Source organism: Malus sylvestris, chromosome 16 (assembly GCF_916048215.2).
Source record: "Malus sylvestris chromosome 16, drMalSylv7.2, whole genome shotgun sequence".
Lineage (NCBI taxonomy): Eukaryota > Viridiplantae > Streptophyta > Magnoliopsida > Rosales > Rosaceae > Malus > Malus sylvestris.
The window spans coordinates 26072473-26087917 of record NC_062275.1 but is presented as its reverse complement, the minus strand read 5'-3'; the positions used below and the strand labels follow the sequence as shown (position 1 = coordinate 26087917).

Here is a 15445-nt window from a genome sequence, read left to right as displayed (position 1 = left end):
CGATCTCCATACTCACTCCGACACCTCAACCATTGCTTGGGCTTTATTCTTGGGTTCTAGAGGAGTGTTCTAGTGGTGGTAATTGAAGGAAAACATTTTGGAATTGGTGGATCTCGGGCAAATCTTTCGTGGCACCCACGGGGTGTTCTTCGTGAAATCTCCACCAATTCGTGTCAATTTTGGCTAGAAATGGATGTTGGGACCTGGTGATGAAGTTTGGTAGTGATGAATGGATGAAAATCGCCTAGAAAATGGGTGAGAATCGCCGAAATTACATTGGGTCAAATGGGTTGGGTGTACAGGTCATCAAGAACCGGGTAAGGGATCCATAATCCCGTGTCTCTCATTTCTCTCCCTTTCCCTCCATTCTCTCCTGTCCCATTAGTCATCTCTTTACCCATACCTCTGATTAGTCACTCTCTTCCCCTTCTGATTTGGCAACAGCTCTCGCTGTTTTCCCTCATCATTTCTCTGTTCATTCATTTCCATTTTCTCTTCATTTTTCTAACCACCCTTAATAATAAATATAACAATACTAATAATATGAAATGAATGAAATAATAATTAACAATCCTCACCAACATACTTTTAGAATACAGTAAGGTAATAGTTCATACGCGCCATGAACTAGTGATCAACGAAAATCAATACCCTTGCCATTACGGTATTCTCGTGAATTCACATTTTAAGATTTATAAAATCGCAAATTTGGGACGGGTTGTCACATGTAATGCTGGTTATAAAAAGGTCATTTGCACGCGGATAATAATGTGATTAAATTTGTTATCAAATGATTGTTTTTTTTTAACAAACGATATTATCTACACTAAGGGGAATGGGGTGAGCTTAGCTTCACTATGGTCTAGCAATAATGTGATTCAATTAGTTGTTTATTAAATATTATTTTTTCTATTTTTAAACATGTTAAAAACATCTTAAGAGGCATGTAATGTTGTTTATAAAAAAAAATATTTCGCACGTGGATAATAATGTGATTAAATTACATTAAATTAGTTATCAAATGATTTTTTTTAACAAACAATATTATCTACACTAAGGGGAAGGAGATGGGCTTAGCCTCACAATAGGCTAGCAATAATATGATTCAATCAATTGTTTATTAAATATTATTTTCTCTATTTTTAAATACGTTCAAAACATCTTAAGAGACATATAATATCGGTTATAAAAAAAAAGGTCTTTCGCACGCGGATAATAATGTGATTAAATTAGCTGTCAAATGATTGTTTTTTTTTTAACAAATAATATTATCTATACTAAGGGGGAGGGGGAGGTGGGCTTAGCCTTAGAGCAACTCCATCATTGCAAAGGTCCCCCGGGCTATTCACTATTTAATCCACCCAATGAATAATAATTGCCCTTAATGAACAGTAATTGTCTTTTGCATCTTCACCCCTACACTGAATAGCCTTGGCAATAGGCAATAAAATATTAGTATTTTTTTAATTTATAATTTATATTATATTATTAACTTTGTATAAATTAATATTATATTATTAATTTATCTCTGGATCCTCCTCCTTCTTCCTTCTTCTCTGCAGGCAGATTTGGTTCTGCTTCTTCTTCAATTCTTCTTCTTCAATTATGCATCTTTTTCTTCATTCCCTTCTTCCTTCTTTGTTTGTTTATCAGAAAACTTATTCTTCAATTATGCATCTTCTGCATCTTCTCCGACAACCATCTCCGAGGAAGTCACGACGCCGGCTTCGGGAAAGCATGACGCCGACTCCAGGAAAGCCTACGATGCTGACTTAGCCTTTAAAGAAGATGAATCTAGAGGCTCCGGTGGGTTTGGGTCCGGAGATGATCCTTTCCGCAGCTTCCAAGGACGACGGAGGTCGAGTAACTATAAGGTTGAGGCCAGGAAATGCAAAGGAGATGATGGTCGACGTTAGCCTTGCATCACGTGACCTTCGGGCTCATAGGTGACTGGCGATTATTCACACAATCTTCACGTGATCATAGCACTTGAGCGTATTTATTTACACCTAGTCATGTTGTACAGACCACTTTAGGTGGTTCCAACTCGTGTACATGTATACTTATTGAGATATGGATAAGTCGTACAGGTCACTAGAGGTAACTCCGACTTATGAGCTAGCATATGTGATGAGATATGGATAAGTCGTACAGGTCACTAGAGGTAACTCCGACTTATGAGCTAGCATATGTGATGAGATATGGATAAGTCGTACAGGTCACTAGAAGTGACTCCGACTTATGAGTTAGCATTGATTGATGAGATATGGTTGTAGTCGTACATGTCACCATAGGTGACTCCGACTGGCATGCTAGTATGGGTTATTAAGCACTTGATTATTTATATTGCTAATGAGATGTTGTGATGTGGTATACTTCTGGATTTAATGTTAGTATACTCTTGATTTCATGTTTATCCGTAGTATGATTTTCTGAAAACTAAACAGGTATTACGAAGAGGGATTATATTGTTCAAAATGTCTTTATTAAAGCTGTATTTTCTGGCCACTCACTCTAGTTTTTATCCCTCCAGGTCTAGTAGCAGAGCTTTCGTATCGACGAGGATTCGTGGCAAGTTTTGGTATTGGAGATTACCTTCGATGGTATGAATTTCAATCTACTTTACTGTACTTTACTTATGCACTGATGTCACATGTGAAATGGGTTCATTTCCGCTCACAACGCACTCTTGTATTTAGGCACTTTTAGGTTTAAATTTATCACTCTTTCCACATCATCAACTTTATGGCTTCGTCACCTTCCAAGTGTCGGCCAGCACAGCTCGATTCGGAGTCCTAGTGGACATTACTAGTCGGGGTGTGTCATTACATGCCTCTTAAGATGTTTTGAATGTGTTTAAAAATAAGGAAATTGAATCACATTACTGCTAGCCTATTGCTATACCATAAAATTAATTATTAAAAAAATACTATTAAAATGACCAAAATGCCCCTGCCTTATTTGATGCATTATTTTAGGATAGTTTTGAAGTTTTTGTCTTGGGGGCATTTTTGTCCAGACTTGATGATACCAAAATCACTATTCACCTTTTCCATTGGCTTTATATATAGATAATAACTAGCAATAGTGCCCGCACGATAATGCGGATTTTAAAACTGTATATAATATGCAGAAAATTCTAAATACACAAGATATGCAATACTATTTACATACTTATAGAAATCTATTTATAATGATATGGATTGGCAGTTCTATTGTCATTGTTCTAATATTCACATCTTTTACAAATTGAACTCCTAACTGTCCTTAATCGTAGGAAATTTTTTGTATATAGTATTATTTACATACAAAAGATAATATTTGATGTGTATTTACATACTATTTACACACAAAAGATTGGGTAGATAGTCCATATTGATATCCTCATGAAATATGTAGATAATCAGCTTATTTTACCCAATCATAACCAAAATGTGTGGTTGTAGCTGACTTTAAGTTGTTAATGGAACAAAGTACCTAAAGTTGAAGATAAACCTGGTGAATGTAGAAATCTTCAAGCCCTAATGCTTTTTGCAACAAAACAATCCTTTTATTACAGAAAATTACAAGAAAACTTTTAAAAGTGGAAATAAACTTAAGTCAAATGATTAGGGAACCAGAAGTTTACTGGACCATACACAGAAATAAATTTAAATTAAAAATGAAAAATATAAAAAAAATCTCAAATACACAGAGCATGACAATTTTAAACATACAAAAGCGAAACAAAATCATCAGAGCAAATAATAACATGAAATTGAAAACTCATTAACAATTGATTAAGCATATATAGGTACACCCAACAGATAATCTTATTTAATCATACCATTTTAATTGATCAAACTGATTATTTAATACTGTCATGCACGGCAATATTTTACCATAATGAACTCTGACAATACCCTCTCATCCCAGTCGCATTTTTTGTTAAAATTTTGTTTGCTTTACTTTCATCCATAAGTTTATTATCTTTTCACTGTTTTTCAAATGTTGACGAAACTATGAAGACACAAACAACAACATTCAAGTCCTTTTTCAACCCTGTAGCCAATTACACAAATAAGAATGCTGCATTTTTATTAAAGCATGTAATTCTCCTCTTTCTATATTCTTTCCCTTTCTCTAACCAAATAAAAATTTCCAAAACTATATACAAATTTTTTTTTATAAAAAACGATACATAATTAAAGTAGACAAAGAAACAAAATGAAAACTCTTTTGTGAGATTGTATTACTTTGTTAGCAACCAGCAGCAACATGTTTCATCTTCTCACCAATTAATAAGTCAGTAAACAAATGACTAAACTTTCTTCATCACAAAAGGCTAAAAGCAAAAAACGAAAATCACTCACCTTAATGATAATGCACTTTGAACAGTCACATCATCTCATTATTTAGAAACTAAAAATTTGTAAAGTGTTAACATTTAAACATATATCAAAAATGGCATCATCACTTGGATTAATTCTTTAAGAAAATCGATGATAATTGTAACATAAACATCCAAACACCAAATTAAATACAGAAACATGGCAACCCATAACATAAACTGAATTACAGATGAATTGAAAACAATATTATAGCAAAAGAACTCCAAACAAAAAAAAAATCCCAAACCAATTGAAAAAAAACTAACCAAAACCAAAACAAACAAACTCAGGGTCATTGACATCGTTATTTCAACAAGGCTTCCCAATACTGATGAAGAGACACTTCTCCCTTGCCTTGGAGCAGTCTTTTACTTTCAAGTTTCAACCAATGAGTATATTTAACCAATAACTGAGTTTGGAAATTGTTGATCCTAAAAACTACCAAGCCTACGTGGCGCGCAGGCCGAGTAATCAATAAGCTAACTACGTCCTTCATTTATGTGCGGGTGTGCCAACTCGTCGACCGAGCTCGGTCGGTGAGTAAAATATGTGAATGTGGTGTTGAGTGCACTACTGACTTTTTGTTCTTACGACTACAGCCGAGGAAGGAACACGTCTCTGCCTTCGGGTTCTAGAGCCTGAAAACAAGGTTGCTAGATTTGCGAAGTTCAATATCAGATTCGGCTCTCAATGTGCCGAATGTAGTAACCGGGTAACATCTCACTTAGCCGAGAAGCCTGATGATATAACCTCTACCAACAAAGACTCGAAAATCCTTGTCAACCGAGACTTGGATAGATAATCAGTCTGCCGAGAAGCAGTGTTGTTTATCCAAACTCAAGGTGCTCTTTGATCGGCTGATTCTACAGCTCCAGTGCTGTTTATCCAAACTGAATATGTGTCAGCGGGAAAAAGAAAATCAAAATCTCAAGGTTGTTGAGAGGTTTTGCGTAGAGCGAGAGTTTGCGCAGGGCAATTTGTGTGTTGAATTGGAGGGGGCTTTTCCTGTTGCCACTGCCTCTGTATTTATAAGGACGTGCTGACTTGACTCGATCAGTATTGCATTTGATCTTTAACGCGGTTTGGTGTAGATCAGAACCAACTAAATGCATGGTGTTATCATGCAATTGTCCAACCAATTTAAAATCTCCATCATTATCTCTTTTTAATGGACCACATCTGACCAAAAAATGATGGCTTTATCCCATCATCATGTGATCCATGGTCAAAAGATCACCACATCACCATCCTTGTGCTAATTGATTTTTCCCAATGTGTCCATAGGTTGAAGCCTACTCTTTTGTTCAAATGTCATCCTAATCACATCACTGTCTCAAAATTTCACCTTTATCCCATGCATGGATTAATTTCACGAAAATTAATCCAGTTGTAACTAATGCCGCGTGAATCTACCAACACCAATATGCCAAATATCCCCAATTAATTCTGAATTGTAGTTTAGAGTTATTGTTTGCATCACGTTTATTTTGTACAAGATAATTTATTATTAAAAAATAACTATTATGATAAAAAAATCATAATATTATCCTTTGATAATAATAAAATTATCTTCATTTTTTTATCCGACGGTGTGCAGCTATGTTTACTCAACGACCTTGATTGCACGGGCCGATAGTGTAAATTTGGGTCCAAACAGAAATATACAACATAGATAATAATTTTCCTGAATTAAACTCAAATCATATATATATGAAATTTTTTTAAATCATGTATAATCCAAATTCCAGTCCCAAAAACAAACCATAATTTTAAAAACTACAAACATGCAAAACCCAAGTCAAATCTACAAGTCATTTCAGATTTTATCAATAACTCACCAACCCAATACACACAAAAGAGTAAATTACCTGAGATCGCAGCTGCTCAAGTAGTTTCTAACGACATGCAGATTCTGCCTTTAAGTTTCAAGGTTTTTACTATGGAATCGAAGCAAAACCCAGATCAAATTCTAAGTGGGTTTAGCAAGACCCATATCAAATATGTTAGAGGAGTCTCCTTTAGCCTATTCTGTAGTGTTCGGTTAGCAACTTGGGAGGCTCAAGCTGTATTAAGCGCGGTTACAATAGCACAGCTACGGGGACATAGCCCCATCATCTGAAAGTTCAACACACCATCTGGCCAACGGAAAGTTAATTACAACCTAAAGGTTGTGGGTTATAACATTCAAACATGGGCTCTACGGCGTTTGAGGGAGTAATTGAAAGGGCGATTCAGAAATCATCAAAAGGTATGGCTCTGAACTCTAACACTAAGTACGATTACTTCCATCCTTGACCAGCGTACTAAGTCAAGTACGTTATGTGGCACCATGTGTCTAATGCAGGTCCGAAGTCCTTAAGAAGAATTTTATTCCAATGGTCCTCCAATACAGGATAATGCCTTAGCCAAGTAAGAGTAGTTCATTTGGACGCGCTAAGGCCCAATGCATAAGTTCTGACAAAAGGATTCCAAAGGTGTTTCCAACCCACACATAGGCGACAAAAGTAGTTTAATTGGAAACGCTCAGCTAAGAGTAGTTCTATTTTTTTTTTACTTACGCATCGAAGGGCCTTTAGCGGACACTCCCTTCCTTTTTCTCAAGGGTGTTTGTCAATTAGGCCAATGATATTATTGTTTTGCAGGTGCAATTTTCCTCATTTTATCTTGGGGCGAAATATGCATCCACATATTGCATGTGAATTGACTCTTTAATAGAGGTAGAGCCCACCGATATAGGTAGGTCTCACTTTTATTAGAGAGGTGGTTCACATGTGATCTCCCGAGCTTTTTTCTTCTTGTAAATATTTATTACCACTGCTTGGAAAACACAAAATAATAGAGTTTGGAAAATTGGGTGAAGTGTAAAGTTAACAACATGTCAATTTGCCACCTGAGCCATCAAATTGAAATATGATGTCTATACTTGGCATCCCTTAAATTGTAATATCCCACATCACCCAGGGGAGTGATCCTTAAATGTATATTTTCATCCCTACCTAGCACGAGGCCTTTTGGGAGCTCACTGGCTTTGGATTCCGTAGGAACTCTGAAGTTAAGCGAGAAGGAGGCCAAAGCACTCCCAAGATCGGTGACCCACTGGGAAGTTGCTCGTGAGTTCCCATAAACAAAACCGTGAGGGCGTGGTCGGGGCCCAAAGCGAACAATATTGTGCTACGGTGGTGAAGCGGGCCCGAGAAGTGATCCGCCCCGGGCCGGAATGTGACAATTGGTATCAGAGCCTAACCCTAGTCGTGGTGTGCCGACGAGGACGTCAGGCCCCTAAGGGGGTGGATTGTAACATCCCACATTGCCTAGGGGAATGATCCTTAAATGTATATTCTCATCCCTACCTAATACGAGGCCTTTTGAGAGCTCACTGGCTTCGGATTCCGTAGGAACTCCGAAGTTAAGCGAGAAGGAGGTCAGAGCACTCCCAAGATGGGTGACCCATTGGGAAGTTGCTCGTGAGTTCCCAGAAACAAAACCATGAGGACATGGTCTGGGCCGGGAAGTGATCCGCCCCGGGCCGGGATGTGACATAAATCATCTCTAATGAAGAGATGTAAATTTGAGATGTAAATATACAATCTAGTCCAATGAGAGAAATGTAAATTTGCGATCTCATTTATAATGTAAATAATCTTTAGTTGAAGATGAATAATTTACATTCCATTATAAATGAGTTTTCCTCCAAAAAAATGTAAAATGTCTGCTTCTAGGCATTTTTCATTTTCAGCATCTCCAATTGGAGATGGGTATATAAGGTAATTTAACTATATTGCTTTTTTTTAGAGCTATTATATTGGCAATCAAAAAAGGTAATTTACCAAAAAAAAGTGGAAACAAAATTGAAGGGTAGGGCTCTAGTAAGGGTGGACGCAGATCGTTTTGATTCAGTTTGACACAAAAATATATATATAACAAGACTAACTAGTATTTAACGGTTCAATTTGGTTTGACTTTTTCCAATTCCACCATTAAAAATTAATCAAACCAAATCATTGTTAATCGGTTTGATTCGGTTGGTTTAAGCTTATTCAACACAAATAAAAAAAATGTTCAATATTTCAAGAGTTTTAATCTTCCAAACATTCACACATCTCATGCATTCCAATTCGATTGAAAGATTAAGTTTTTCGTAACATAAAAAGTTCATCAAGTCAGATAGAACTAAGTTTTAATAAATAAAATTTCATGCTAGCAAACGATTTATTAATAACCTCACATAAACATAAAATGCTTATAAATCTCTTAATTGTTAATAATCATTACAACTTATAATGTGTATGGTAGGGCCGCTAAATAACCTAAAATAAGTTTACATGTATAAAATAAATTAATTAATAATTAAAAGATACGTGATCAGTCCAGATTGATTTTGGTCGGTTTTAAAAATCTCAAACCCAAACCAAACCAAAAGTAAATACGTTTGGTTGGATGTTTAGATTGTTTGATTTTTTTTTTCTTGGTCAAAATCAAATCAAATTGATCAATATGATTCGGGTCGATTGATTTGGTCGGTCTGGTCATTTTGATGCCCACCCCTAAGCTCTACCATGTAGTATAGCATTGTCTCAATCCAAAGTACAAACGAAAGTGTCATTCTAGTATACTCAAACTATATTGTACTTATGTACAACAAACTCAAGTGGTTGGTCGGTCTAGTCATTTTTACGCCTAGTAAGTGCTCGGTATTTTTTCATTCAATCTCTTTTTCCCAAATATCTATTGGATAAAACAAAGAGATTGAAAAATATTTTACTACGCTTGATCGACTAGTTATAAGTTGTGTAGAGGAATTCATCGATTAGTTGTGAGTTAATTTCAAAGAAATTAAAAAGAAAAGAAAATTATTTAATCCATCTCATTTATCAAAGTGTCATTATATATATATATATATATATATATATATATATATATATATATAAAAGAATATTGTTAGTACTAAAACGTTTCATTTATAAATAAAGAAGAATACTAGTATTACTAAAAAGGGTCTTTTGTATGTTATTATGCAAGGCAACAGCATATGATTGATTTAATCGAAAATATGTATTTACTAATAAGTCTTTCAGAGAGAGAGAGAGAGAGAGAGACCATCGGGTGGCGCTTCGGGGGAGAACAAAACCTGCCGGCGAGTACTAACCAAAGGGCACCATTGAAAAACCCCAAAGAACCGAAATTTTTTATCAAAATTTGAAATTCTTGGGGCAATTACTCCAAAACCCATCAATGTCTCTACAATTCCAAAGCTCTTGCTTGTATATATGAATGTATATATACAGTATATATATATATATATATAGGTGTGTGTGTATTGTAGCAGCTTCAAAGGCCAACAGTTGATAGGGATCTCCATTCGTTTTCAGGTGAGGTTCCATTCCTACCTTTATCTCTCTGCTTCTTTATCTGTCAGTTTGAGCTCAAATGTTTGGTGCTCTGTTCCAATCTTTGAAATTTGTGATCTGAGTTTTCTTCATCCAAAACAAACCCTCCAATCGGGAGGCAGAAGATCACAGTTCTTGCTTCTGATTAATTCATGATATACCACTTGAGAAAAGATGATTACATTCGACTCCACCTTGTTTCATTGATTAATTTGCTATATTTTTCTTTCTTTCTTGAAAATGTTGTTCTCTTTGTTCAGGAATTAATGAATTAATCTACTTTGTAAAGAGGCACTCTGTTCACTTCGCTGTCGCAAATTCGGAATTTCTTTCCACAATTTTGATCATTAACTTTGTCGAATATGTTTAAAATCTAGGGTGCTAGAAAACTTGTTTTGTCAATGCTAATCTGATTTGTGTTTTGATTTTCAGTATGGATACATTGGTTAAAAATATGCGTGGTTCTGGAAAGAAATCAAACCTCAAGGAGTCCGGGAAATCTGGTTATTCCAGTTCCGTGGCGAAGCTGATTTCATCACCAGGTTTTAAAAAAGGCGTAAAGGTTCCCCGTGTTAAAAAACTAAGACCAAAGTCGTCCAAGACTATTATCGCGTCAGCCTTGTCAAAGAAGAGAGGTGCCGACTCTTCAAGCAAAGCATCAACGTCAAGGAAGAATGATACTAACAAAAAATTGATGAGTAGAAAAGAATTTCATGAAGTGCATGATACAGATTCTTCCAAAAAGCCGTCTTCAGTGAAACTTCAGGACCACAAGTTATCAGACAATGGCTCTGATGAGAAAGGGGAGAAAAGGAGGAGAAAGAAGAAACCGAAAAAGGATAAGGTGGAGTTGGATGAAACTTCTCGCCTGCAGAGGAGGACAAGGTACCTGTTGATTAAAATAAAGCTGGAGCAGAACCTTATTGATGCTTATGCTGGTGAAGGTTGGAAGGGTCAGAGGTATGTAAGATTGTCTTATAATCTTTTCAGTTCCCGATTTCTGCTTTATATATCACACATTTCTGTTCAATGGTTTAGTATGTAAGCTAGACATAGGAAAAGAGTAATGAAATTTCGTAGACTTGGTTTGAAAGCAATGGTATTTATGTTAAAATAGAATCTTAATAAAGAGGAGAGGAGACTGGATAGTCATAGAAACTAATGTTTTGATATTATTCGTTGAATTTACGTTTTCAATCGTTTTAATAGCAGGAAGCTCAATTGGTAGATTTGATGTACTCAAATTAACTGAAAACATTGCAGTGTCTAATTTGAATAAAATTTCAATTGTTTTTATTAATATCAAGTGATGATTATCAATTAAGCATAGAATGTGCATTGTTTTCTTGTGCTCCTTTCTGTAGTAAATGGCTCTGCGGTTTAATTATTTTAATTTCTTACTTATATCACAGTCGAGAAAAGATTAGGCCAGAAATGGAACTGCAGAGAGCCAATAAGCAGATTTTAAATTGCAAGCTTGGAATCCGCGATGCCATCCAACAACTGGATTCTCTGAGCTCAGTAGGAAGCATCGCAGATTCTTTTATTGCTCCAGATGGATCTGTTTCTCATGAACATGTAAGTACATGAGATTACTACTTTTTTTTGTATGCCGAAAGGGGCTGTTTGGAATCCCCAGTTGTGGTCTTGGCTAAGGTCTGGATTCTCTTGACAGCTCCCAAGCGTAGGCCCACTAATACCTCTTTATCTTGGCTGTATGCTTATTGATGTTCCATTTTTTTGTTACTATTAGATATTCTGTGCACAGTGCAAGTTGAACGAAGCTTTGCCTGATAATGATATTATACTGTGTGATGGAACATGCAATTGTGCATTCCACCAAAAATGTCTTGATCCTCCCTTGGATACTGAAAATAGTAAGTTTCTCACCTCTTTTGAATTTGCTTTGGACCTTTTGGCGACATACCAACTATATTTTCTTCGGAAAAGCTACTTCTAAGTTCAATTGTTAATCTACAGTTCCTCGAGGAGAGCAGGGTTGGTTTTGCAAATTTTGCGAGTGTAAAATGGAAATACTAGAATTAGTCAATGCTCACCTTGGGACCTGCTTTCCGATGAACAGTGGTTGGCAGGTTAGAAATTGCCTAACTCATTGAGAAATGTCAAATTTTCACCCCCAATTACTTTTGGTTTTGCTGCTTTAATAATTCTTGTAACTAATGGCTCTCTATGTAATATAGGATGTCTTCAAGGAAGAAGCCGCTTTCCCCGATGGCGAGAATTCCTTATTAAATCCAGATGAAGAATGGCCTTCGGATGATTCTGAAGATGATGATTATAAACCAGAGAGGAATGTGAACAGCTGCAGCATCAGCAGGGGAGGCAGCGATGACAATGTATCAGAAGAGGAATTGTCAACCGATGTCAGTGTAGGTTCTGATGAATCTACTGATGGGGAAATTGTTTCTGGCCGCAGACATAGAAGAAGTGTTGATTATAAGAAGTTATATGATGTGAGTATACCAGCCTAAATGTTTCGATTTTTTTTTTTAACTTGTTCTTGGTAAATTTTGAATATTAGTATGACCTTTAATTCCTTAATTCCTTTAAATCTTTACTTTTATTCCACTTTTGGGTCTGACACAAGGATAGTTATTAATTTTGAGGTAATGATATTACATGGAAATTGCTTGTTGCCAGTCTTTATATGTTTGATTGTGGATGTTCTGGCAATAAAATGTGCCTTGATATAATCAACTTCTGAAATGCTCGTATCATACTTTAATCAATAATATATATATATATTAATTCCTATGGGTTTTATTGTAAAATTTATATCTTGTGGATAATAGTGGGGTATAGTATTTGCTGTATAACAATGGTTCTTTGAGGTGACGATCCGATATTCACTGTGTTGTGCATATTTGTTTTTTCATACAAGGAAATGTTTGGAAAAGATGGTCCTTTGCTCGAACAAATCAGTGATGATGAAGACTGGGGTCCTGTTAAACGAAAGCGAAGAGAAAAAGAATCTGATGCGGCCAGCACCCTTATGACTCTCTATGAAAGCGAAAGAAATCCAGATGTTGACCATACAGAAGTGAAAAATATACGTTCTTCTGATACGCAAGTTAGAAGGTCCTGCTTCCGAATTCCTCGAAAGGCGGTAGAGGTATTAGAACTCGCCCTCTCTCTCTCTCTGTGGTTACATCTGTCTCTCTTCACTTGCACTCATAATGCTTCTGCCAGAGCTATTTTAAATTTGATGGTAGTATCTGTATTTCCTAGACTAAAACCTTCTGCTGTAATTTCTTTTTCCAGAAGCTCCGCCAAGTGTTTTCTGAGAATGAACTTCCTTCTAGAGCTGTCAAGGACAATCTTTCAAAAGAGTTGGGCCTTAATCCTGACAAGGTAATGGTGATTGATTAACTACAGATTGTTTGGGCCTTCTTGAACCATCAACTAGTTTGTTGCTCAGTATGAGTTTATTTTCTTGCCAAATTGGATAACGGAAACTATATTTTGGAAGTTATTGATATGTTTTTCGTCCAGTCAAAAACATTGTCTTTCTGGACTCTACGTTATTGGGATTTTGGTGTGAGAGTCAAGGAATGTTAAAATGCGTAGGCATGGTTTTGTAGTATTTACGGATATTAGATGGCTACAAGCTTATTACCTTATCCATCGTTTTAATAACTTTAACGTTGCAATTTTCAGGTTAGTAAATGGTTCAAGAACGCACGTTACTTAGCTCTGAAAACCAGAAAGGTGAGCTATTAGTCCATGTATTTTCTTATACATCCAACTTCTTTGATTCTACTATTGTTTATTTCTTCTTTTCATCTGTTTTAGCCTCTTTGTTAATTCACTACTAAATAAAATGTTTGATGTGGAGTTGGAAATCTTTTCAACAAAGAGTATGTTGGTCTGAATGAGTCATGGAGCGTTAGGATCTTAAATCTAAACTCCTGCGATTTTATGTCTCTCAATAAACTATGTTGATGGATCTTTTGCGCAACAGGAAGCCAGTGGTAAAGACCATCAGACTTTTACTCCTGGAATCTCCAAGGAACCAGGATATGAAAATGTGACTGGAAAAGCGGCTGATCTCATGGCTTCAGATTCAGATGACGATACCTTAGCTGAAACTGTGGTCCATTCCCCGAAGAATGTTAACGCAGCTTTCCGGAGAAAGCATCCAAAATCACTAAGTAGCCCTTTGAGGAAAAGTCAACAGAAAGCCCCTTCGTGTGGGTCACCCTCAAAGAGCAACAAGGTCTTGGCCTGTCATAATAGATAAATAAATTTCTGAATATTTCTGCGCCTGTTTTTTTTCACAAATCCCAGGGCCATTAGTGTTATGGTTATTTTAAGGGTTCTTATGTTTTGGCTGTCATAGCAGCCGTGATTTTGTCAGTAAAATAGTTAAGTAGTTAATTTGCGTCATGAACTTTGCTTGGTTTCTTAATATATTGGATATACCTGAAGTTATGTAGTTGTCCTTCAGAATAAGGTTTGTGAGTTTCCGGAAATTTGCCATCTCGTGTTTTCTATCTAAAAACCATAATAGAAACCAACTGCACTTACCTGACTTTCCAATTTCACAATCCTCAAATCATATACCCTTTTGCATACATGCAAGCAACCTTCTCATCCAATTATCTCTCAAAACTCTGGTTTTGTGGGAAGAAGAATTCTGGATATCAGATCATTCTTCGGGACCTCGTCTTTGCCTCCTCAAGTAGTTCACTTGGTTACATCTTCTTTTAACCTTCTCACAGTTATGACTTGCCTTTGTTTCCACTGTATTGGATTAAAGATTATGTACCTGTCTCTGCTTATTTTTCATTGAATTTAAAGTGACAGATTAGAGATGTTTACGGTTTTCATATCCTATAATTACTACTAATTACCTCTGCTGAAAATATTAATTGACAACAAACTTGACTCATGTGTTGGTTTGCTTTCATACAGGATGGAAAAGAGTCAAGTGATGATGTGAGCTTGAAGAAGCTTATGAACACAAGAACAAAGGAGAAGCGGGCCAACCTTATCGCTGGAGGCGGTGGAGATGGATGTCGAGTTGCAGAGCTGGAAATGGAGAGACTATGCAAAGCCAAAGGTAGGCTAGAACATATGAGGCAGAAATTACTGAAATTGCAAAATGTGAAAGCAAAGCAGAAATCGAATAAATCTCTCTTGCATGAGCACACTGTGATTTATGTTCCAGTAGCACAACTGCGGGAAAAGGTTTGATAATTTGTCATTTTTCTGAATGAAATATAGCATTTTTTTTTACCTCAGTCATCCCATCCCGTCTTTTCAGAATTTATTTGTTTAACATTTTGCTTGTTGTGCAAGAATACTCTCTCTCTCTCTCTCTCTCTCTCTCTCTCTCTCTCTCTCTCTCTCTCTCTCTCTCTCTCTCTCGCTCTCATGAACTAGGAGTAGAATGACGCCGCAACTGTGTGCATCATCATTCATTCAGCGTGAAATTGTCGCTGTCTAGAGGTTGCAGTGATGATGATTCAAAGTTGCAGAGATTTGTATTGTTTGTCCAGTTATTTGTTTTTTAATCAGCGGGGAGAGATTTCAACCTGGGACCTCCTTCGATGTTGGAAAAGAAAGTATTACTAGACTAATAGTTAGCAGTCAACTCATTGTGTAAACTTTTGAATGACTTAAGATCATCTTCATAAGGTTGGTAATGTTACGTGTAAAGGTATG

At 36.2% G+C, this 15445-nt stretch overlaps 1 protein-coding gene across 1 annotated transcript; it reads left to right on the top strand.

Annotated features, from left to right (window-relative positions):
- Positions 1 to 9411: 9411 nt before the first annotated feature.
- On the top strand, positions 9412 to 15021 carry LOC126607715 (pathogenesis-related homeodomain protein). The gene is made up of 11 exons (XM_050275425.1): positions 9412 to 9739; positions 10190 to 10717; positions 11170 to 11335; positions 11511 to 11634; positions 11738 to 11850; positions 11959 to 12231; positions 12660 to 12890; positions 13040 to 13129; positions 13436 to 13486; positions 13740 to 13994; positions 14693 to 15021. Exons 2-11 carry the CDS (start codon positions 10191 to 10193, stop codon positions 14972 to 14974), a joined length of 2112 nt encoding a protein of 703 aa, XP_050131382.1. The 5' UTR covers positions 9412 to 9739; position 10190; the 3' UTR covers positions 14975 to 15021.
- The last annotated feature ends 424 nt before the right edge of the window (positions 15022 to 15445 follow it).

Coding starts and splice junctions, on each gene's coding strand:
- LOC126607715 (XM_050275425.1), top strand. CDS start 10,191: ATGGATACATTGGTTAAAAATATGCGTGGTTCTGGAAAGAAATCAAAC. Junction 13,130..13,435: donor TGGGCCTTAATCCTGACAAG/GTAATGGTGATT, acceptor TGCAATTTTCAG/GTTAGTAAATGGTTCAAGAA. Junction 13,995..14,692: donor CACCCTCAAAGAGCAACAAG/GTCTTGGCCTGT, acceptor GCTTTCATACAG/GATGGAAAAGAGTCAAGTGA.